Here is a 26,126-nt window from a genome sequence, read left to right on the forward strand (position 1 = left end):
TACGCTAGAGTAAAACTCCCACAGCTGGTCCATGTCAGCTGATACAGGCTCAAGGGGCTTGGGCTGAAGGACTATAAAATTGCAGTGTAGCTGTTCAGGTTAGGTCCCAGAGCCTGGACTCCAGCCTGAGCCCGAACATCTCCGGTGCAATGTCATAGCCCTGCAGGCCTAGCCCCATGCCTGAGTCAGCTGACACAGGCTAGCCACAGGTGTTTTATTGCAGTGCAGACATACCCTTAGAGAAACAGCCCTCTGACGGTTGAAACTTAAAATCCTTGCACAGAAAATAATCTAACTCCAGGTGACTCATCAGCCACCTCCCTTCCATTCTTCATTCCAATTCCTGGGGATCATCACTAAGCCACAAAGGAGTCTCGGCTCAGGAAACTACCACGATGAGAATCAAGATTGTTAAAAGCTGAAGACAGATGTGGATGAGCAGATCAACATCCTGTCTCAAAGGAGAAGTCAGATACAACTCAGGACCATGAGGAGAATACAGAAATCTGCTGGATTCATAGAACAGGTAGATATAGACCAATGTGGATGCTGATATGGAGCAAGAGCAGTCTCTATGCTGAAATGATGGTCAAAGTCAGGCCATGCCACAATAATGTGCTGAGCAGGTGAGGGATTCTCATCAGAACCAAAGACCAAGTAGAACATAAGGCTGGCCCTGTTAGAGTGCTCCTGAATAGAAGGTCTCTAACCTTCAGAGGTTCTGGAATAGCCTTGCAATAACGGTAGAAGAGCAGACAGCTAGTTTTAAAATGGAGCTTGATAAATTTGTGAAAGGGATTAAATGATGGGGTTGCCTTCGATTTCAGGAGACTGGACTCGATAACCCAGGAGGTTCCTTCCAGTCTTAAGATGCTAGGAATTTTCTATTTATTACTCTTAATGAAGTGATGAAAGACCTTATAAATATAGGATATAATTTATTACAAAAAGTACATTGAGTTTCAGAAAAAAATTTACCTGGTAGCATTAACTGGCAGAATGGTGGAGGAGGAAAAGAAACAATACAAAAGAAATATGAAATTTTAATAAAAATAGGTAGATGTAAAGGAGAGTTCTTTTAAAATGAGCTTTGTGGAATTGCTGGACTATAAAACTGGCTGGAGAACTTGCCCCAGGGAGCAGTGTGTGTGAAGACGGATAGCTCTTCATCACCAGATAAGAGTTTTTTAATAAGATAATTGCAGTTGAAGACTTTAGGAAAGTAAGAACAGCTACCAACTGGCAAAGTATCAGTTTGTTGTGTAGCAATTTTGTTGCTTGTTTCCAGATTTTATCCATTTTCTGTTGGGAATTCTTTGTATCTGTTTTGATAAATAATTGTACTTGCGAAGGTTAATGGAGTGTCAGTCCCTTATTTACTCTCAATTCAAATGTGGTACATGCTAGTCAGAACTGTGTAGCTCATGCTTCAGGACCAGTTGACCTCAACACTTACAGTGTGGTTATAGTCAGATAAATGACTGTAAACATTACATTATAAGGTCCCATATTTTCTCTCTTGCAATGGCTTTCCAGATCAAATTTGTTCACATCAGAATTATGTATATACACACACGTGTATCTCCACACATATTTACAATTGCCCATACGGCAAACTTAACCTGGGATTTGAAAATCAAGCTGTCTTTTTTTCCCTCATATCATTATAAGTAATAGATTTTGAAAATGGTACTTAACTGATTGTTCTGTTAGTGATGTGTAGCAAAGTAGAGTGCAGCTCCCTCTTTTATATCTGTACTGACTTTGCAATGGTAATGATAGTAAAAAAAAAAAAGAGTTTTTGCCAATAAAGCTAGCAGATAGACATGATTCAGAAGACACATGGGGACCAAATATGTTGAATGAGATGATGCCATTTTAAATAGTCCCTTTTCTGCCTATAATTGCCCTTTAAGAGGGGTGCACCCATCTTGGAGGGCCATGTAAATGTTTCCATGCTAAACACATCCCAGTATGTGCCAATTGGGCTCTAAAATTATTGTAACTGGTGATCAGACAGGTTAGCAATTTCCAAAGACTCTAGGTCCTATTTATTTTCCACTTTTTTCTCTCCAATATTTCCCAAGTAGTATTGCTGGATTATGGAAATACAGTGGGTATTTTCTTCATGACTATTAACACTCTGTCAGTGTTTCATATAAAGAGCAAGTTGTGTTGTTGCTTGTTTTCACTGCAAATTGTGGTGGTATGTCACTGAGTTCACATAGTGCAAGTGCTGACATGGCTGATACTAGTGATATGTTGTATAGTTCTGCAGGGAGAAAGTCCTTACTTATCATCCAAATGAATAATATATATGATAAAAGGTGAATAGATTCCATGATATAGACTCTCAGGCCAAGATTAAAAAATAAATAAATAAATAGGTGCCTAAAGTCAGGCTCCTAAGACCTTTACTTCGGCACCAAACAAGTGACCTGATTTTCAAAAGTTCTGAATTCCCAACCTCTCCCATTAGAGTTAAATGGGGGAGTTGCTGGGTGCTGAGATCTTTTGAAACTCTGGCCACTTCATTTGAAAGTCTAAGATGCTTCATTTAAGAGCCTAACTGGGAGTTGAGCTCTTGGAAATCTCTCCAATAGTACATTAATATTTTAGTTGATTTAAACAAACATGCATGTGACAGCTCTCAAGGCTGATGTTCTGTGTTTAGTTACAGGACTGATACAGCAACATCACCAAGGTTCTCCCTCTCTGTCCCACATTTGTCCCATGTTAACCTAGTGGTACTACTTATCTCAGAGGATGTGTGATGGAAGATGTGAGAGCATTGCTCATTTTCCAAGACTAGTTAGTCCACAGTTTCTCTTCTGTAGTAGTAGTGGGTGTTTTGGGATTTGGGCACTCGGAACTGGACTAAAACCCCCAGTGGCCAAATGTGAACCACCACCAGTCACGTGATAGCAACTTTTTGGTCTCCGTGAATGTAGGCTTAATTGAAACTTGCAGCTTACAGACATTATTATTTCATTAATCTATTGTCTATCTATATCTATGTTGTTTATGAGATGTGAAGTTGATACAGTGGTGTCGACTGGATGTTGCAAAACAAAGTTGTTGTTTATTATTTGTATTGTGATAGTGCTTAGGAGCCCCGGTCATGGACCAAGATCCCATTGTGCTAGACATTGTACAAATACAGAACAAAGAGACAGTTCCTGCCCCAGAGAACTTATAGTCTAATTTCAAACCTCTTCTCCAAAATTCAGTGTTGTAATACAGGATCAAGCCCCTCACCTCCAGGATCTTACTTTGAGAATACAGACACTCAGGAACGCCTTACGTAACTCGAATTTTGTGTAATTTGGAAACATATACCCGACCATTACGCAAAAACAAAACAAACAAACAAACAAACCCCTCCTATTTCTACCTTATGGAACTTTTTCCATAAGTGCGGATTTGCGCAAGTTGGGTTTGTGTAACGTGGGGGGCGTCTGTATGTAATTAATCACACAAAGGCCTTGGTTCTGCAGAGTGCTCTGTTCAGGCACAGGAATACACCAGTGCAGAACTCAATGAAGAATCAAGGCCTAAAACCTCATCTAAAATTTGGATGGGGAAAAAAAAAAGAAACAAATGTACCTATGTTGCTCTATATACGTCTATACAACAGCTTTGATTCCCAGAATCTCAATTCGGGTGGATGTACACACACTAGCTCTGCTTGAGCTAGTACCTACAAATAGTTGTGTAGTTGCAGAGATGGGTGGCAACTCAGGCTAGCCGCCCTGAGTACATGCCCAGGAGTTGGGTGGGATTGCACTCAGGAGCTAGCACGAGCCACTGCACATGCTGCCATACTGCTTTTTTTTAGGCACTAGTGCATGTATGTTTACCCAAGCTGGGAATTACACCTTCCAACTGCTGTATAGACCTACACTTTAGAGTACTCACATGATTATTGCTGGTAAAGGTTTCCTGTGGGCTCCTTCATGTAAAATAACATGGTGTGCTCAGAGGGAAGGAATAAAGCAACATTACACATCCATGAATTGTGTTATAAACATATATGCCGCATAGTACGTGATGCTAAAGTGACATTAGAGAACATTAGAGGAGAGAGAAAAATCATGTAATAGCCATGAGTAATGTTAATAGACACAAACATTATAAGCACTATTAACATCATTAACTGAATGGAAACGCAGTTGGAACTCAGTTGTGTCTAATGCTGAGAATCAGGTGGTGTTGGAACAAAGTTTTCCTACATTGTATTCTACAAGCTTTTTATGAGCTTCAAGTTAAGAAATGCTAAGGAATTCAATATTTAAATCATGTAAATACAAACTAATACCCAAAGTACAATAACTTAATGTGTATGTATGATATTCTTCTCTAACTGACGTGTGTGACTCCTATTAATGGTATACATACACATTGTGGAGAAGACTGAACTTCTTTCAAGTGGACTGATCTTATGTTTCTGACAATGCCTGCTTGTATCTTGGACAATAAAAATAAACACAAAGCTGTTGGCATGGTTCCTGCTTATAATGTCATTTGCATGTGATTTTCACCACTCCTTCAGATAATTGAATTTATTCAGGCAGTTTATTTTTAAAATGTGTAGTCTCCATGCATGGAACCATCTTAGATTTTAAAAAATTATAAAAAATAACCAAACTTTATCCACTTCTGTTCCATACATGCATGCATACATATACCATAAATGTATGCACACGTGTTAGAAGGATAGAAGGTGAACAACCGACGAACCAAAAAACTACAGTAAAAAAAATAATTAAAAAGATGAAGCATGACTCTTGTAACCAAATACTCTGTCTTTGTGTTCAAGGTCTCTAGGTGCTCAATAGGAGCTTTTTAATTATTTTTCCCTGTTTGATGTTGCTACGTATAATGAATGGATTGCAGTGGACTTTTTTGTAGAAACCCTGTGTGTGCGTCAGCTCATTGCTGGTAAGCACCGTGATACCTGGCTGGATCATGTCCTGAGCCTCACTCTTGAGAAATTTAAGATCAGAAAAGACAGATTGTTTAAAACCAAGCTCTGTTAGTCAAGTGATGCTTCCTCGTCACAAATTAGGCTAGCATTCTTTCCAGCCAAAGCGGAGAAAATGTCTGCCTTTGGGGTTGGGCAATTTTGTGGGTTTTTTTCAATATCAAGGCAGCATCACTCAGTGATGACTGAGAACTACAGGGAATATTCAGAAACCAATGATTCAAGGAGAAGCTTGGGGAAGGAGAGGCTAATTCCAGCAAAAGTTATTCATCCCCTTCCTACGCTAGATAGCTTGGTATGACTTCAGTAAAATAACTGTTTGCTATAGCTTTTGTTACTTGCATGAAATATTAAATTGGCAGCGAGTAATTTGTAAGCAACATGTTTCATGACATAATCAGTTGCAATGACCTGAAAAGGCTTTTTATCTGCAAAAGTGAATTAGCTTTGTCTGCCTCAAAACTAGCAAGGATAAAAAAGCATTTGCAGTGCTCAGTGTGATTTTTTTGTAAGATGATTGGAGGAAGAGGTGTAGAATTATCATCCCCATACAGTTTTGGAACAATGAAATTCTTAATTAAGGATGCCAAAGTATGACTCTCTATAATCCTATCTCACTGCTCAGAGGTCCCTTGGTAGAAGACCACATATGCTATAGTATGTGACTTAAAGGTGTCGAGGAAGGATCAACTGTGAATGAAACCTGGTGAGGTGGGCTGAGTCAATTTTAAATCAGAATTGATTTGCTTTTATGGCTTTGTAGAACACAAGTTTATGCATGTAGGATTAAACTAACTCCTGTGTGCAAGACCTTGTACTTTTAAGTTCTTATACACCTAGAGGAATGAACATGGGGTAAGTATTCAGGAACTCTAATGTTAAATCTACTCTGCAATTGACTTATTGAGTGGCTTGGGCAAGTCATTTCCTTTCCTTTCCTTGTTTGTTCCATCTGTAAAATGTCATAGGATTAATTTGTGAGGATTAATTAGTGATTGGTGGTGCAGCACTTTGATGGTACATGCCACGCAAGTGCTAAATGTTTTTATTTAATTTCTTTTTGTGTTTTTTAACATTTTATTTTTTGTTAAACATTCTGATAAGAGCATAACACCAAATACCATTAAATCCTATCATATATATTTGTTCTACCTTACTATCTGTCTATGAATGTATACATTTATCCCATGTGCATTACTATAGTCTCTGAACATCTTATAACATTTCTCATGTGGTTTTATTGCTCCCGAATTGCCATCACTGAAGCTTTCACATACACCTTAAATTCTTCTTCCAAATTCAGTTTCTCTAGGACTGAGGAACAGTATTTGATAAAATGAGGGTCCAGTTAGTCGAAAAAATATATCAGGAGTTAGGCAGGAGAGGGAGGGAGAAGAAATCCCAGAGAGAAAGTAGGTCTATTAATAAATGTGGGAAAGGATGAAAACGGATTCACTGAAAAAGGCTAAATTTCTGAATTGTCCTTATAATCATTCTTTTACCAGAAATATATGATAAATAAGTAATAGGCAATTAGAGAGTATTGGAGACCTTGATAAAAAGAAGCAGGTAAGAAAACACTTGGAAAACTTAGATACATTAAAATCCATGAGTCCAGAGGCCTGGATGAGGTCATCTCAAGGGTTAAGTGAATGAGGTAACACATTTATGAACCACTGGAAATTTACTTTTGAAAAGTCATGGATTCTGATCTCCTTATTCACACTGGCGTCAGAGGGGTGTCTTGTGAAGTAAGGTGGAAATAAGGTAATCAGATTCTGATCCATACAGAACTTGGGAGCTTCCAGAAGATTGTTTCCCAAAAAAAGGGTTCTAATATTCTAAACAGGGGGTAGGGAATGAAGATCGGGGGAGTGATTCTGGCAATTGTCATCACATAAATCTACCTGTAATTCTTAATAAAACGGTGGCACAAATATGTAAACAAACACCCAGAGGATAATGGAACCATGACCAATATCCAACATGGCTGAAATTTTCAAACCACTGCAGGGGATTTAGCCACATGTCTTCCATTAATTTTACAAGCATAATGTTTAGCTTAATAGAAAATGTGTGGCTAAATCCTTGATATTACTTTGAAAATTCCAACCCATGGGTTTATAAAGAGCAAGTCATATGAGAACAACTTGATTTTTTAATTAAGTAGGTGAAGGATATGCAGTAAATAAATACACCTGCATGTAAATGAAGCATTTAATAGACTGTTTCACAAACTTTCACTTGAACATTCTTATTGTCTTGGATATGAGCACTGTCACACTGGTTGAGAACAGGTGGAAGAACTGAAGGAAGGGTAGTGCTAATGCACTTGAGTTTTTGGGAGATGTGTATTGTGGTGATGTATGACCAGGTTTTATTTAACATCTTAAAGAGGTGGTGCTAACAGCATATTCATTAGAGAAAATGGATCTTTCCCTTTGATATACTGCCACAGTTGAGATCAGCAGAGAGGTTCATGCAGGAGCTCCCTCAATGTAAATGAGTGGGAGCTGCTGGCAAGGTGTTCCCTGTGAGGGGTCCCCTATTTTGGAACCCTTTTCCTCCTCCTCTTGGTCTGCCAGGGGCCAGACTTGTTCATCTTCCAGGCATGCAGTAAAAGCCCATCATTTTTCTTTACCCTAAGGCAGTTGAGGAAAGACTGGGCTGAGGTGAATATATTTATGGGCACTCCTTCTTTACTTTTTCATTTTTAATTTATGGGATAGGCACCCAGTACACTGGATGGGTGCCTATAGTTGCACTGTAGAAATTTGAAGAAACAGATTATTCTAGAAGTTTTAAGAAGGAAATTAATTAAATACATTAATTAAAAATTTCAACTGAACACCAGTGAGGAGAGACAAATAACATAAAGGGAGGTTAAAACACTGTGTATGTAGGAAATAATAAAATGTGTTTCATCCTATAAAATTACAAGCTAATACAGCGGGAGAAAAATAATCTGTAACACAGATAATCAATGGGAGGAAGGCACTTGGAAATGCTGAAAGAGATTTAGGTGTGATAGAGCAAATTAGATACGAGCTTGCAATGTGGCATGGCAGCAAAAAAGGAGGTAACAAGAAGGTAATTGTCCTTTTCTTCATAGCTCTGGTAAGATTACATCTAAAATATTGTGTTCAGTTCTGGGCAATTCAAAGATGTCAACAAATTGGAAGGATTTCAGATACAAGCAACAGAAATGATTAAAGGGCTGTAAGAGCTGATTTGTGAGGAAAGATTGAATGAGCTAAATATGTACAGAAGAGCTAACTATGGCCCAGCAGTAACTAAGGGAGGCTGTGCTGTCTAAAAAGATGAGATGGGTACAAACGCCATGGAGGAAGAGGGATTGTCCAAGTGTGGTGAAAGGGGATCTAAGTGGAGTAATAAATTGAAATGAAGCAAAGAAAAGTTTATGCTGAATATTAGGAAACATTTCCTAGCAGTGAGGTTGTTTGATCTGTGGAATATTCACAGGGGATCCATTGTTTGAGACATTTTAACTAGCCTGACCAAAACAATTGGGAACATACAGGTGGACTACGTTGTGCCATTGAGGCACATCCCTGCATTCCGGGAGGGGCAGAACCACATTGCCTCAAGGAGGAGCATTGAAGGCATTTTATGTCTGCGGCCATGTCTTTCATGATGAGCTAGGGGTGTGATTCCCCTGCTCATGCATACGTACTCAGGCTAGCTCTCAGCAAGCTAGTGTGAGTAGCAGTAGCCACCATAGCGTGGGTAATGGCAGTGGAGGCATGGCTGAGCTGTACGGAGTATATACCCACTGATTCTGTGTGAGTCTGTACTCAGCACGGCTCAGCCATACCTCTGTTGCTGCTACCATGGCTACACTGCTATTTGTAGTCATGCTAGCTCGATCAGAGCTAGCGCAAGTATGAGTACACGAGCTGTGGAATAATACCCCTATCTTGTAGAGTAAACATAGGGAGGCAGAGCGCCTGTAGGGTAGCACAAAGTACTACAGCCCTTTTAGGGTGCAGCATTCTCCCTGCCCCTTCATTCCCTCTTTCAAACACTGTGATCCTCCCCTTAAGGAGTATCCCGGTAGCAGCTCCGAAAATGGAGGCTGTAATTCTGGCCAGCCTGTGCGTGATATGGGCAAAGGAGCGGAGTTCTTTATTCCATTCCCCGCACCATACACTCACATAAAGGATTAGCTGGAATCTTGCCCTTAGGGAACAATCTTCCATTGGTCACTAAACAATGGACTAGGTGATCTCATAGCACCTTCCCATCTGTGAGTGTTATAAATTTATAGTATGTTGAAAATATCAAAAGTAGAAAACCGGAGAACAGCCTGCCAGTCATTGAAAGTCTACGGCATCCCATAATGAGGTTGTGGTAATGTATTGTAGTACATGATCAGTAAATGTTTTAAAATATGAAATTTATGGTCATTTTATACCATGTTATTTCCAAACTAGCAGAAGGGTTTAATACAAATTAAAGACTAAACCAAGCAGTTTTGATAAGTAGTCTTGTTTTTGTTTAGCAAGGTCTTAAGGGTGATCTTTAATCCCTCAGGGAAGAGATCATAAATGTCTTAAAGTGCTTTTGCAGGGTTTTATTTATTGTTTTTAGCCATACAGATCACTAGTAAGAAGATAACGAGGCTGTCATAGTACAAAATGTTCTTTGTTTTTACAGGTTGTGGTTAATATATTAGCAATTCTCAAAATGCCACTCTTGCTTAATAAGTGTTTTTGAGAGCAAATGAAAACCTACATTTCATTCTTGAGATCAGTGCTTTTGAAGAAAAGGGGAGCATTTTAGGAAAATGGAGATATATGTCTAACTATGTGTGGCATCGCTACCTAAACAGGATCTGTGTCACTGCAAGTCCCTCGCCAAATTTACTCAACACAGTACTATTGGCATGATTATTTTTATTATCCCTCATGCAAAAGAGGGATTTGCAGTTTCTTTATACAGGAAACATTTTATGATAGCCAATATGAAAAACTATGCAAACAGTTTGGCTAAAAACAAGATAAAATTTAAATGACCCAAAAAACTGGGGAAAAAAATCTGTCAGATTTTCAAAAGTGGCTCCAAAGTTTATCAACATTTGCTTTATGCACCCTTCACCACTGCAGATACTTAGTCATACTCATAATTCTTTGATCTGCAGTGCACCCAAATACAGAAAGCTGGATAAGCCCAGGCCAATAAGAAATACTGAATGTGAGCTGTTTGTATGGATAGTGAGAAGATCAGTGAGAGGACAAGAAAGGTTTGTATTAAGGCAGTGGTTATCAAACTATAATCTGGAGATCACTGATGGTCTATGGAGAGCTGGCTCCTCCTACTTACTTTCAGCTGCCTCAGTTGGACTCGTCAATAGAGAGAAGAGCTTGCATTATTGTAAATGTAGCTGGAAATAAGGGGGATGCAGTCTCCTATATGGGCCATTGCTATGGGGAATGGAGGGAAGAGCAGAAAAGAAAGTTATCCTCACAGACTGCTGCCATGGACAGGACTGGAGGAGACATCCCCCAATGTATGGAAACTGCCAACCAGAGAGGACTGAAGAGCTACTGATGGAAAAGTAGTAGAGAAGAGAACTGGCAGCATATCCAGGGGAGTTGAGAGAAAGGAGGATTAGGCAGCTTGGCAGCATTCCATGAAAGAACAGAATCAAACACCTGGTCAGCATGTGCAGTGATTGACTAATGATTGTGTGACATTGGTTAGAGCTGAGCGTAATACAAGGAGTAGTTGCCATGCAGATTACATACACACAGCTCAGGCTGTGCTGATACATCTCAATCTTTGTTTGCAATGCAGTCCTAGGGTGCTTCTGAGCATGGATTCTTCTAGTTGTGCCGCATTAAGGAAGCCAAATGTGAAAATGCTGATTTGCACATCTGAACACAACAGTGGATATGGCTCTGGACAGTTTCAATGACATACCCGAACTTTCAGTGTGGGATTTTCAAAAGTGCTCAATATAGGCAGGGCTGGCTCCAGGCACCAGCGAAGGAAGCAGGTGTCTGGGGCAGCCAATAGAAAGGGGTGGCACTCCGTCCATTATTGGAGCAGTATGTCCGGATCTGCGGCGGCAATTCAGTGGCGGGTCCCTCAGTCCTTTGCTTCCTCTTCGGTGGCACTTCGGTGGAAACTCAATCGCTCTGCTTCAGTCTTCGGCAGCAGGTCCTTCGCTTCCTCTCTTCCTCTTCAGCGGCACTTTGGCGGCAGCTCAATCGGGTGGTTCTTTTTTGTTTCACCACTTGGGGCGGCTAAAAAGCTGGAGCCGGCCCTGAATATTGGCCTAACTCTGCTCTCCTTGAAGTCAAAGTTCAAGGGAAGCCCAGTTGGGCCACCTCTGACTAAGCACTTGTTAAAATCCTATCCCCAGTGCCTTACAGGAGCCATATTAATTGGTCCTTTTCAACTAGAACAATCTTCCTAGCACAGGTTATCAGGCCCCTAACTTCTCCTAATTCACATCCTTCATCAAACTGCACTTCTTCAGCTAGACTCATTAGTGTTAAAGCCTATCTCAAGGTGCTGTGATTTGAATACTAATCTCACAACATGCTCTCCTCCCACTGCTTTGTCACTGTGTGTCTCTCTGTCATGTGGTTGGCAGCTTGCTTTTGTGCTTAGTTTTGGCCTATGTAGATATTAAGGTTTATGGGCAAGGACTATGGGCCAGATTTTCAAAGGAGTTTAGGTGCCTAAAGATTCATATAGGTGCCTAGTGGGATTTTCCAAAGTGCCCAATATTTTAGGCACCTAACTCCCTTTTATTAATATAAATAACACTTTTCTAGAGCCTTTCATGCAACAATCTTCAAGCTCTTTAGGAACAATAATTTAACATCTTCCAAAAAACCTTGAGTATTTATTAATTAGTATTTATTCTTATCACCACTTTTAATATGGGAAAACTAAAGCACAGGGAAGATAACTAGCATGCTGGATATCATTGACCAGATTCCTTGCTTCCCAATCCTGTGCTTTAATTATTAGACCATGTTCCTTGATAATCATAGAAGTTACAGATGGAAAAGACCGGTTAGATCATCACACCCAACTCCTGCCAGTATAGTTTCCAGTCTTGTGGTAGAAGTCATTAAATAGATACTACAATGCTGGATTTCAGCCCAAAGGACAAGAATCAGCAATGATTGCCAAAAAAGGAATCCAATACCAAGTAATATATCAATGTTTTAGATAAGGAACTGACAGTTCCAAAAGATGTATTCGTACAATCCTAAATGTATTATCCATTTCACAGAGTCAAAAGAATTTCTTAAATCAATTTAATTTCAGTTGAGTGTGGTATGGTTTATATAATCAGTGAAAATGTGAAACTCTGCATTTAGAAACATCTCTAACTAAAGAGAGTCTCTCTCCAAAAAATAATGCAGTTAAAAGTCGTTTTCTTCTACCACCATGACCTCATCACTCAGCTCCACAGATCCATTCACCGACTACTTCTCCATTTCTATATTACATTTCAGCTCCTCCCCCTCAGCTTTAGGCCCCCTGATGCTGCGGTGAAGCTCTGTGTGGGTGGAGTAGGGTGACCAGACGTCCTGATAAAATCGGGACTGTCCCAATTTTGAGGAGTTTGTCCCGCATCCTGACCAGACTACGGTCGGGACGCCATTTGTCCCAGTATTTTGTTTCCTGGTCTTTGGCAGCAGTTCGGCGGAGAGTCCTTCAGTCGTGGATGGTCTTCAGCGGTATTTCGGTAACGGGTGCTTCTGTCTTTGGCGGCAAGGTTTATTACCTGCCACCAAAATACCACCGAAGACCATCCACGACTGAAGGGCTCTCCGCTGAACTCCCAGATGGGTGAATGTGTTTAAAAAAAAAAAAAAAAGCGCCCCCTGGTGTCGGTCCCGATATTTTCCCCTTAACATCTGGTCATCCTACGGTGGAGAGATCTGCTTTCATGGATCTGGTTACAGGACCAGAATCTGAGGCTCGACTCAGTGCTACCCCTTTCAATATCTTAGCTCTTATTTCCTCCTACACCCCTACCTGGACCCTATGTTCTGCCCAATCCTTACTTCATAATGGTATTTCCCGTTTCACCCCTCCCCTTTTTTCCCATACTCTCTTGTGCTCCAAGTATCCTCCATCGATTTTTTTCAGATCTCTTTAGAGACCACTTCTCCCCCATCATTGACTGACAATTCTGCTGCGAGAGAATTCATAGACAAAAGACTTATTTAAATATAAGATAGAAGCTAGTTAATTCTACGTTTTTTAAGTTGTTCACTAGGCTAGTAGGTTCATCTTCTTGAAGGTGCCATGAGTACAGCCACCACCATGCAGTTTTCAAACAACATCCTCAGTACAACACAAACAACATAACACAGGATTCTAGGGGTGGGGTAGGGGCGTGTCAAAAATTCCTTACTGATTCAGTAGCACATTTCTTACTGAAAATCAATGGGACTTCTGCTTGGGTCAGTTAGAATCCTTTGACTATCCCACTCATAATCCTGTGAAATAGCAGGCAATACTGAACTGTCTGAATTTTAAGTTTTTCTACAGTAACAAAGCTGAAAGATGTTCTGTATTTTTAAAAAATAAAGTTTGATTTTTTTTAACTACTTTATAATGCACAAAATAGACCAGAAAGTTTTTTTTTTCTTTTCCGGGGAAAAGAATTTCTGGCTTTGTGTTTTTTGTGGGTTGGTTGGTTTTCAATACTAGAAATATCACATGTCAAGTTTGGTATTTCTTGGTACTGTGAGTTTTCATGCTTTAGTTGAAGAAGTAGGAAGGTAACAAAGGCATTGAAATTAAATAACTGTTAACAAAATGCAAACACTTCTAAGCAGTCTGACTAAAAATCCCTTGCCTTCACAATTGCTCTGTTTTCAGTCTCTTTCCCTTGTAGAAACTTCACTAGTTTTCCAGTCGCTGTAGGGTATTCCAGGGTAGACAGGGCCTAAATATTTAATTTAAAAGACAGGGAAAAAAACTTTTTTTTCTTGTCTTCTTCACACATTATAAAGAGCAAAAAATGGGCAGAAGTCCAGCTTTAAGAAACCCTGTTAGGTTATTTTTAACATAAGGGATCTTTTTTTTTTAAACCAGACAATATTAGTGCTTGTTTTAAAGACAGGAATCTTATTGCAGGTATTTTTGGCTGAAACCCCAAAAGTCAGCTTACCTTTATCATTTTAATACTTCATATAGAGCATCCCAGAACAAGAGGTAGTGGTAATTAACAGTTTCAGTTTAGCTCTGAATTTCCATTTGGTTACTGGTCAGCTTAGGTAACAAATTTAACTTTAATGTTACAAAAGCACAGTTTTCTATCTGAGTTTAATTTTGGATTAGGACCTGAGAAGTCATATCTGATAATGTGCATCCAAAGACTAAGAAGCAGAGGCTGAAATGTACTTAAAACGCTAAAAGATACTACAGAAATCTGCATAATATACAACTTGTTCCTTTTGAATAAATATTTTACATCACTTTAAAATTGGAAGAGAGTTTTACTCAGACTATGGAAATGGAAACAGGCCATTTTAAAGATAAAAATAAAGTTATTTTAACAGCAAAATATTTGTACTTTTTATGAGAGCAAGGGTAACATTGAGTAATCTTTAAAAATCTATCGCTGAGTGAGGATAAGTCCATTGTCCAGTGACATGACTTTTCCTGTCAATCACAGAGGTGACAAGGGGGCTAGATTAAGTAAAGCTTGCCCAAGATTAACAAAGGAAGATTATTGACCTCATCCTGAAAGGGCAGAAGCCTGTTTTATCATTAAACCTTGGAAGAGAGATTCGTCCATAGGTGGCAACTTTCATATAAATGAACAAGTGTTTCTGAGGGACTCTAGCTCTGAATAGAACCAGAAGGCTTGAATCTTGGGTCAATCTATTTTTCATTGTTGGTGGGGGTGAGGGGAGAAAAGTGGCCAGCCCGAATGACCTTGTCAGCAGGATCTTTGTAGGTTCCTGACTGCCATCTGAAGTGGAGAAAACAAGAAACGACTGCATCAGGTGTTGGTGAGTACAGTCCCAGTTCGGTGTTTGATTGAGTGTTGTGTCAGCACACATTAACAAGCAATTCACAATGTAAATGAACAATGGACCCCCATACACAAAACAGCTGCTAACTGCATGAAACTGTTACAGGGATTAGCAGAGCCAGAGGCTGAAATGTAATCAAATTTGAACAGGTGAAATGGTTACATAGCAGACAGAGAATATTCCTGGGTGAATTAGCAACAGCATCTAGTTTTCCACTGTTGTGGTGACAGGGGTTTGTAACACTTGTGAGATCTGCTGAATTTCCATAAATTTCCCTACCTTAACAAGTATTTAGAGAAGCTGGTGCATGCTGCTGCTGCTGCTTTTTTTTTTTATGACACTTGCTAGAAAACTGTAATGTGCTTTTCTTTCAGTAAACTGAGTAAAATTGTGTGTTTTTTGTCTTTTCAAAAGATTGACCTGCTAAGTCTCACTTAGTTGAAGGGAGACTTTCCTACATTGGGATTAATTTTAGGCAGTTTCTGAAGTGTTGTCCTCTTGCCATTAAGGATTCTTCAAGGTGTTGGCCGTGGGATGTTTAAAGTCTCATGCATAATTTCTCAAGAATTCCCTCTCTGAAAGTTCCTTAGCTTTATACAGCTCTTAACATATGTCCATAAACATGAGTAAGTTGTTTATGGAAGTTTTTCTTTCTTTTTTTTTTTTTCAAACAATGAAAGGCTTAATAGGTCTGAAAGGCTTTATCTTTCGTTTTGTTTTTTTCTCCTAATAAAAATGTGAAATTAAATAGAAGTGAATAAGGTGAACCAAAGACAATAGTTAAGCATTTCAGGCTGTTGTGCAGAATGATCATAGGGTACAATCATGGCTAGTCTGGTGGAGGGTATAGGCTCACCTCGATATGCTGAGGTTTACATGTGAAACTCTCATTAACACTAATGGATGCAATGTGCACCCATTCCTGTACACTGGGAGGAGAATATTCCTTTTAGATTGTAAATCACACAATGAATGTATGAATGTATGATTGCTGCAGATCTTTTTGGATGAATAGTTCACTTAGCTCACAAAAATTTGAATGCAGCTGTGGTGCTACTGTATGTGTGTTTTAATTAAGTGTAGTGTACATTAAGAACCACCTGGGCATGAATAACCCATATATGTGATATTCAAACACTATGTATGCACATACATAGATGGGGTGGTTTCAACAAAGAGTGAAAACAATTTACTCTTGGAGCAGGAATTTTAAAATATAATTTAATGCACAGATATGTTCTTTTGAAGTCTGTACAGGGCTTAGGTCTGACTTATTTTTTTTCCATCTCTGTAGTCTTACTGTATTGGTATTTATGTGGTCCTCCCACATCAGAGCACTTCACAATCATTAATCGATATATCCTTATAATACCCTAGCAAAGTAAGGAAGTATTACTGTCATCCCTGTTTTAGCAATGGGATACTGAGACCCAGAGAAACTTGCCCAAGGTCACACAGGAAGTATGGAAGAACCAGGAATTGAACGCAGATCACCTGAGCCTTAGTCCAGTGCATTAATCACAACACCACTCTTCTATCTTGATGCAATTTCCCCCTTCTGAACAAATAGCCCATATAACTTTTAGTAATGGAAAGTATTCTGGGATACAGTTTGCATGCCAGTAGTTTGTAAAATATGTTTTTCAAAAGTTGCCTTGCATTTTATTGTATCTTCCTTCAATTGCTGTAGTCCTGAATATACAACCTAAAGCTATCATTAACCCCACATACACCCACACCCACACGAACGAAACAGAAACAAGATAATTTTTGTTTTCAGTTGGTCATCTGTGAAAAATTATCAACGTTATTGAAACTTCATGAAATATTCCACTATATATTTTAATAAAATTGTTTACCAAAAGGGTTATGGAAATTTTTTGGTGACATAAAACCACATTTTCTTGCTTAAACTTTGGTTGTCAATAAATTAAGACTACCAAAAATTATTTGGAATTTTTTTTTTTTTTTGGTGAAAACCAGTTTAACAAAAAATAGAAAATGGATCCATTTTCAAACCCTGCAAAATGAAAATAGTTTTTAAAAGTGTAATGATTTTTTTCAACCAGCTTTATAACTGAGATGAGAATCTGGTTCACTGACTTATTAGTAATGGAAATAATTATCCAACATTTTATACAAACACATAAGGAAATACTCTGTAGCGTTATTATGAGCTAAAGAATAAGAGAAGAATCTGAACAGAATGAAATGTTTAAAACAGATAATAGAAATATATAATTTTGCAACATTATATAATATATAAGATATAAGATATAAGATATAAGATATATGTAACAAATTAAGGACCTGAATGAAGACATTAAAATCAAAGGAATTAATCAGGTACATAGTTAACTTTAAGCACACAGTGTTTGCAGGATTGGTTTCTAAAGTAATAGCAGAGGAAGAAAGGATTTAAGAGGCATATGCAAGAGTGACAAAAAAGATTTAAAAAGAAACAGAAGTGTCATTGAGTCAGAAAATGATACTTCATATGCCAGGAGCTGCAGAGAAGAAGGCTCTCACATTAATGGAGGCAAGTTTGTACATATAGGACCTAGATTTGTCATCTGTTAAAGTCAATGAGATTTCTTCTGGTGACTTTAATGCAAGGAAGATTATGCCTGTATTTTAGGAAATTGTGCAGTTGTATCACTGTGCCACCTGAGAGTGTCATGAGGACCACCCTTGTGAAAAATATTGTCTTTAAAAGAAAAGAGGGTATGAGATGGAGGTGGAGAAAAGAAAATGAATTAGAAGCAGTAAAATGATTGCTTCTTTCCTTAGAGATGGGAGAGCTACTTGAACTGTGAGTTGAAAAAAAAATCATATAGTGCGGGGATTTAATAGCTGATTATTATTTCATTTCCAACAGCAACTAGCCATCATGGCATTAAGTGCTTTAAAAAGGCAGGAAATTAATTATCCTAGGGACAAAATCTGAAGATTGCACATAGAAAGCTGTAAAAGAGCAAACAATTAAAGGTAATCAATACCATTGTTATTAGAAAACCTATGAGTGCAACACTTCTCCTCAATTAGAGAAAAACTGTATTTTATGTTTCTCTCCTACAAGCTGATCTTTGCTCATTTCATCCTGTAATCTTAGTTTATCCTTTATCGAGAAGCTTTGTTCTGGATGTTTTTGAAGCATTGCATTTCTTTTTAAAGGTTTCACCAGAAGAACAAACAGCAATGAACTCAAAGAACAAAGCGTTGTTATTTCTTTCGTTCTTTTCTCCTTTTTCAAGTTTCATCTCATGTCTCTCCTCTTTCAGGAAGTTGATGGCAATAAAGTGATGTCTTCATTTGCCCCGCACAACTCATCTACCTCACCATTGAAGGCAGAAGAAGGTGGGCGTCAGAGTGGAGAGTCATTGTCCAGTACAGCCCTGGGAACCCCTGAAAGGCGTAAAGGCAGCTTAGCAGATGTTGTAGACACCTTAAAGCAGAGAAAAATGGAAGAGCTCATCAAAAATGAGCCAGAAGGTAAGGCCTGGGAAATGGGCCAAAATTTTGTTTTCTTTCCTCCAGGTTCTGTCAACTTTGGATATCCATCCATCCATCTCCTGCTCTTGTTGCTGGCAAAATGGAAGTGTGTGTTCTGGTTACACTAGGGATAATTTTTACAAGTGTTCCACCATTTCACCAGCACGGTTTAAACTTTTTCCCCAGCTTTGCCCTACTCTGCTTTATATGGGCTAGCTGCTGCCAGCACTGTAAGCACAATGTCTTCTAACTTGGCTCAGAATCAGGTCTAACTGACATGCTGGTTGCTACTGTGGTGACAAGCCAGGGCCCATCTACATTAGGGCTACTGACATTGCTAACTCCAGTGATCTGAAAACAGTGTTATCAACGATGGCAAACTTTTGAAAAAAATCCACTTGTATAGACAGGGCCAATATTTGAAGGACAGAAGGTGGAATTTGGTAATCATGAAAGGTCCTGGATTAAGTGTGCCCTAAAATATAATCCTTTTATTTATCTATGGAACAGATACTGTGCAAACAGAGGTAATATAAGTTTCTCCTGTGTTGCTCTGGAAATTTCTCACCCTTAACATTCAGGGACCACCTCTAGGAGGTGGCAGTAGAGTCTCTGTGCCCTTTCTGCCCTTGGCTTCACTGCCAGAGATATGAGCCATCTGTCCATGGGCAGTGGCTATCAAAAGCCGGGGGAGGCTGTGCCTCCCCAAACAGCCGGGTGTGGTCCCGCTCATGCTCCACCCCCGCCCATGCTCCACCCCCACTCCACCTCCACTTCCCGCTGGCACTCTGTGGGGCCGCGGACTGGCTCTTTCCCCCATGGTCCCAGGCCGGACTCTGGGTGGCTGGAGTTGTGTTTGCACTGCCTGGTGTTCAGGGCCGGGGCTGGGGCGGGGGAGGGTGCCCATCCTCACTGCAGTCCAGTGCAGTCTGCCTGCCTGGCACTCTGGGGTGGGGGCCGTGCCGCCCATCCGCCCGGCGCTCCAGGGCTTTAGTGAGGGAGCCACACTGCCCACCTGGTGCTCCAGGACAGTAGTGCTAAGGCAGCCTAGGGGGCAGGGGAAACTGGTGGCCACAGTCGGGGGGGGCCCTCTGGGCTCTGACAGGGGAAGGCAGTGGGGTCTCAGGCAGAAGAGGCAGTGGGGTCTCAGGCAGAAGGGGTGGGCTGGGTGGGGAGTAGCCTCCCACAGTTCACCCTCCGCCCATGCACCTGTCCTCTAGGAACTGACCCTAGCACACCAACTCATTTAACAGAGGCCACTGAACAGCCTTTATATGGGAAATATTTTCAATCACTATCAATCTGGGCTGGATTTAAACCAGTGATCTAAAGTTGAAAGTCTCCATGTTCCATTATATTCCCCTGAGCAATCCAGAAAATATTATTGTAACTGTTTTGGTAGACCTTGTGGATTTCCATGGCTCCAGGGGTTTGGTGCTCTTATATGAACCCACTGCTACTGATTCCCTAGTTCCCTTGCAGTATTACTCACCATCTGACTTTGTGTCTGCCTATCTCTTTTCAATTGTTTTTAAAAGTGGGAAAAAAACCCAACCTCCGAGCTCCCCAAAAGCTATACTGTTCTTGGGTGTGCATTGATGGTGCCTGTGGGAAATTTTTAGGACTACTTCTACATTTGAAGAAAACTGACTGACAAAAAAGCAAAGAGAAGTATAGTCACACTCTCGCACACATGTACACATGACATGACTGTAAATTAGTCTTCTCTTTAGAGGGGCCCCCGGTAAGAGTCTGCCGGGAAACAAATGCTTTGTTTCATAACCATTTTATAAAAAAGGTATTAAACATATTGAACCATTCTGGTTTGTTTTTAACACTGACATTATGGCCAATGTCATGACTTTCCTTGTGCCTTGGAGTGGGCAAGACTTCTACGTCACGGCTATGTGTGAGGCAGTGAGGAAAAGAAGAGGCAGAGTTGTTTAGGGGATGGGGAAGAGGAGGGATTTCTGGAAAACATGTAAATAAAGTGTTGAGTTAGGAAGTTGTGCATGCTCCAGAGACTCCATTAAGGAAAGGCCACAGTTAGAGATGAGAATGGTTACAGAGCCTATGCATTTCCTCATCTCCACTAAAATGAAAATATACAGTACAAACAAAAGGTCTACAGCTTTGTAAAAAGATTGGGAGAGTGGAGGGAGGGGGGAGCAACTGAATGTTGGGCTTTACAAATGTATGCAACAGAAAATCTTTTCTCCCCTCTAGCCATTGTTCTATTGTCTTTCAAAGGCCATTAAAATGAACAGCAGGTTGTGATGAAAATTTCATTAAGCCCTAGTTAAATCATTATGAGGGTGCCATATTCATGTCTCTGTTTCCTCCCCATCCAGAAATAAAAAGAGAAAAGAAGGTTGTTGTTTTGTTTTGTTCTACTCTTCTTTTCCCTAAAAGCAAACTAACAAAAGTTGAGAAGTTAGAAGAGAATGGGAAATGGGGCATCAAACAAAAGGAGGCCACTGAGGTGAGCTGGCTAGGAAAAAAAAAATTAGACTTGCATAAGAGCATTAAAAGGTGGTGAGGAGGGAATATGTCATCTCAGCAAGCCCTCCCCCGACCCCCTTTGCTCTAGTCAGCATGAATTTTTTTAAGTGGCTAATTAAATTTTTATCTTTGTGGGGTGTGGAAGGCAAACCACTCTCAGTTGTTTTTAAAAAAACTCTCCACAAAACAATGTTGTCTTTCTTAAAAATTAGCTTCCCACTGCAACCACTGCCTCTTTGTGTGTTAACCCTTTCAGAAAGTCTTTTTGTTACTGTTATGTTTTATTGATATATGCAGTGTTGTTGTAGCTGTGTTGGTCCCAGGATATTAGAAGCCTGGTCTACACTACGCGTTTAAACCGGTTTTAGGAGCGTAAAACCGATTTAACGCCACACCCGTCCACACTAAGTGGCCCTTTATATCGGTATAAAGGGCTCTTTAAACCGGTTTCTGTACTCCTCCCTAACGAGAGGAGTAGCGCTAATATCGGTATTACCATATCGGATTGGGGTTAGTGTGGCCGCAGATCGACGGTATTGGCCTCCGGGCGGTATCCCACAGTGCACCACTGACCGCTCTGGACAGCAATCTGAACTCGGATGCAGTGGCCAGGTAGACAGGAAAAGCCCCGCGAACTTTTGAATATTTCCTGTTTGCCCAGCGTGGAGCTCTGATCAGCACGGGTGGTGATGCAGTTAAAAATCAAAATAAAGAAAGAGCTCCCGCATGGACGATGTGGACGTGATCGCTGTAAGGGCAGGCAAATCTGTTCTATCAGCACTCCGTTACAGAAGACGAAATTCAAAATCATTTTTTAAATATCTCCAGACAGATGCCATAGCAGGGAGTCAGCGCACTGCTGCGTGACAAGCGTAACGGAAAGCCAAAGAATCAAATGGACGCTCATGGACTGGAGGACTCAAGCTATCCCACAGTTCCTGCAGTCTCTGAAAAGCATTTGCATTCTTGGCTGAGCTCCAAATGCTTCTAGGGTCAAAAACAGTGTCCGTGGTGGGTCAGGGCATAGCTAGGCAATTTACGCACCCCCCCACCCACCCCCAGAAGTGAAAGGGGAAACAATCCTCTCTTGACTCTTTTACATGTCACCCTATCTTTACTGAATGCTGCAGATAGACGCGATGGTGCAGCACTCAACACCAACATCCTTGCTCCCCCCACGCTATGGATGGCTGATGGTACAAAATGACTGGTACCCATCCTCATCATCAGCCTATTGGCACATGGGGCAGTGCAAAAGGACTGGTAACCATGCTGACTAGCATCTGTTAGGTCGATCAAGGGCGCCTGGTCCTAATTTTTCCTGGTAGATGGTACAGTATGGCTGATAACCATCGTCATCATAGCAACAGGGGGCTGAGCTCCATCAGCCCCCACCCTTCATGTGTAAAGAAAAGATTCAATTGCCCCTGAACTAGCAGAGGGATGCTGGGCTCCTCTCCTACACACTCCTTACTGTCCTGTCTGGACTATCATAGCAGCTGGAGGCTGCCTTCCACTCATATCTCACTAACAAGTCACTGTGTCTTATTCCTGCATTCTTTATTACTTCATCACACAAGTGGGGGGACAATGCTACGGTAGCCCAGGAAGGCTGAGGGAAGAACGGAATCAACAGGTGGGGTTGTTGCAGGAGCACCCCCTGTGAATAGAATACAGCTCATAATTTCTGCAGGATCTGACACAGAGCAGCTGTGCTCTCTGGTTCTCTGATACAGTGGTTCTCTAGTACACTTGCCCATATTCTAGGCAGGACTGATTCTATTTTTAGATACCAAAAAGGAGGGATTGACTCAGGGAGTCATTCCCAATTTTGGCTTTTGCGCCCCTGGCTAAGAGCAGCCAGGGGCACTTATGACAGCAGCAAATGGAACAGTGCAAAAGGACTGGTAGCCACGATCATCTTATTACCAATTTATGGTATGGTAGATGGTACAATATGGCTGATAACCATCTCTACTATCATGCAAAAGCAAAAGCATGCTGCTGTGTAGCGCTGCTGAATCGCCTCTGTGAGCGGCATCTAGTACACATACGGTGACAGTCACAAAAGGCGAAACAGGCTCCATGATTGCCATGCTATGGCATCTTCCAGGGCAATCCAGGGAAAAAAGGCATGAAATGCTTGTCTGCCGTTGCTTTCCCAGCGGAAGGAGTGACTGACGACATTTACCCAGAACCACCCGCGACAATGATTTTTGCCGCATCAGGCACTGGGATCTCAACCCGGAAATTCAAAGGGGCGGGGGAGGCTGCGGGAACTATGGGATAGCTACAGAATAGCTACCCACAGTGCAATGCTCCAGAAATCGACGCTAGCCTCGGACCGTGGACGCACACCACCGATTTAATGTGTTTCGTGTGGCCGCGCACACTCGATTTTATACAATCAGTTTTGTTAAACCGGTTTATGTAAATTCGGAATAATCCCGTAGTGTAGACGTACCCAGAGACACAGGATGATGAGATAATATCTTTCACTGGACCAACTTCTGTTGATGATAGAGATGAGCCCTTGACTGAAGAAGAGCTCCATGTAGCTCAAAAGTTTCTCTCTCTCACCACCAGAAGCTGGTTCAATAAAATATATTACCTCAGTTATCCTGTGCCTCTAATGTTTTATTGACATCAGGGCCGTCTCCAGGGTTTTTGCCGCCCCAAACGGCAGAGGGGGGAAAAAAAAAAGCCGCGATCAGCACCTGCTCCACCGTGCCACTTTCTTCTTTGGCGGCAATTTGGCGGCAGGTCCTTCCCTCCGAAAGGGAACAAGGGACCCGCCGCCGAATTGCTGCTGAAGAGCCTGACGTGCCGCCCCTTCTCCTTGGCTGCCCCAAACACCTTTGCTAGTCAAGTAATTAAAAATTCATGTTTTCTCTCTGGATAAGATGAGCTACAATTGGCAATCTCTAATAATACATGCAGGTAATAACTCAATAACAGGTGATGATGTATGTCTCAGTACAAAATTTTAGTCTTGAAAGCACAGGACCTTGCACAGTGATGCTGCAATCTTAGCTGGGGACAGTTGTAATATAAATAATAATAATACCTAGTTTCTTTCTCTGGGAAGAGAAACAATTGCACTAGTAATAGTTTAAATCAAAGAGTTTCCTTTAATCTTCTTGAGTTGAGACATGAACTGAATTTCTATTTCTTTATATATCCATTCTATCATTTGAAAATGTATTTTGAAACTAAAGAAAAAGTACACTTGAAACATTCAAAGCACAATGTCTGAGCAAATTCAGCTTAGCTCACTTACACCAGGGTAACTGAAATCTCCAAAAGAATTCTGCTGAAGACTTTTGGCCATGTGTTGTGCATCTGGCGATTAGCATAAAAATGACACTTAATGGTGCATAACACTGGAGTTTGAGATAGGGTTTCCACCTTAAACTGTTTCCCGCAAATCTGCAGGTCACGTCTTTGTGACATTTACAATGGCACATCACAAAGCCATGTCATGATGTCCTGAAATTAACATTGCAATGTTGGGACATAAAGGTATATGATACTTAGGGCCCTACCAAATTCACAGTCCATTTTGGTCAATTTCACGGTCATAGGATTTTAAAAATAATAAATTTCATGATTACAGATATTTAAATCTGAAATTTCACAGTGTTGTAATTATAGGGGTCCTGACCCAAAAAGGAGTTTTGGGGGGAGGGGGTCGCAAGGTTATTGTAGGGGGTGGGGTTGCGGCACTGCTACCCTTACTTTTTCACTGCTGCTGGGGGCCTTCAGCGCTGGGCAGCTGGAGAGCAGTGGCTGCTGGCCGGGAGCCCACCTCTGAAGGCAGAGACACCGCCAGCAGCAGTTAAGGATAGCATGGTATGGTATTGCCACCCTTACTTCTGCCTGCAGAGCTGGGCCCTTAGCAGCCACCACTCTCCAGCTACCCAGCTCTGAAGGCAGCAGCACAGAAGTAAGGGTGGCACGGTATAGTATTGCTACCCTAAATTCTGTGCTGCTTCTGGCGGGGCTCTGTCTTCCAAGCTGGGCACCTGGCCAACAGCTGCCATTCTCCAGCCACTCGGCTCTGAAGGCAGCACAGATGTAAGGGTGGCAATACCGCAACCCCCCTAAAATAACTTTGTGACCCCCTCCCCATTTGAGAAATGCTGGTCTCCACCATGAAATTGGTATAGTATAGGGTAAAAGCACACAAAAGACCAGATTTCATGGTCCGTGACACATTTTTCAGGGCTTTGGTAGGGCCCTAGTGATACTGTATTCATTGTGACAGTATGATATGACATGATGCAACATCATTGCATTGTGCAAGCCCCAAAATATCTGTTGAGTTCCTGGAAGATCTAGCATGTTAGGGTTACAGGATGTGGATTGCTCCTTCAAAATTGGGACAATATACAAATATTGGATGGGTGGGAACTTTAGGGCCTGATCCAAAACCCATTTAAGACATGGAAAAGAAAAGTATTTGCTGGTGCAAGTGCTGATCACCCTCAAAATTATATGGATTTTAATGATTTTACCAAACATATTACAGTGTGTGTGTTGTGGTTAGGAGCAGGTAGCATCATTCCTTTTAAGAAAGTATTTTGTGGCTACAGATCAATGTGTATATTTTAGGGTGCAGTATTGCTTTGTTGTATATTTGCACCTGTAAAAGCCCCACTGAGGGAAGCCAGTCTATCTACGGTTTCCTTGGATGCTTGGCTTGCTTTTTCTTTCTTCCACAGGTATAGGGATTGCTTTTATGTGATTTCTACTTAGTCCTAAACCTCACGCCCCTTATTTTTAATCTTCTGAACCTGCCATTTTGCTCTTGACTTTCGCAAGTATCCAATGGAGAATGAGGCATTTTGACATGTAGGCATGGAACGTTTTAGCAAATATAAAATCAGTGGAATTTTACTCATCATTGATGCATTGTGCACTTTTTCCCTTCTCAAATTCTGTTGAAAATCCTCATACACTGCTTTAGCATTCAGGTCCCCAAAGGCATAAACCTATTACCAAAGTCACACAATGTTATTTTACATGAAACATTCCATCCTTTTCTAACTTAGACTTCAGAAGAGGAGTCAGTCCTTTTTTATTTCTGGTGTACAATAATGAAGATA

At 40.8% G+C, this 26,126-nt stretch overlaps 1 protein-coding gene across 8 annotated transcripts in view; it reads left to right on the plus strand.

Annotated features, from left to right (window-relative positions):
• Nucleotides 1–26,126, plus strand: part of SOX5 (SRY-box transcription factor 5) — a 918,538-nt gene that overhangs the window by 614,016 nt on the left and 278,396 nt on the right. For all 8 annotated transcript variants that reach the window (XM_044993181.1, XM_044993219.1, XM_044993236.1 and 5 more), the window contains one exon: nt 18,306–18,516. In XM_044993181.1, coding sequence (XP_044849116.1) covers nt 18,306–18,516 — 211 coding nt within the window. The remainder of the gene's footprint in view (nt 1–18,305; nt 18,517–26,126) is intronic.

Source organism: Mauremys mutica, chromosome 1 (genome assembly GCF_020497125.1).
Source record: "Mauremys mutica isolate MM-2020 ecotype Southern chromosome 1, ASM2049712v1, whole genome shotgun sequence".
In the NCBI taxonomy this organism is placed as follows: Eukaryota; Metazoa; Chordata; order Testudines; family Geoemydidae; genus Mauremys; species Mauremys mutica.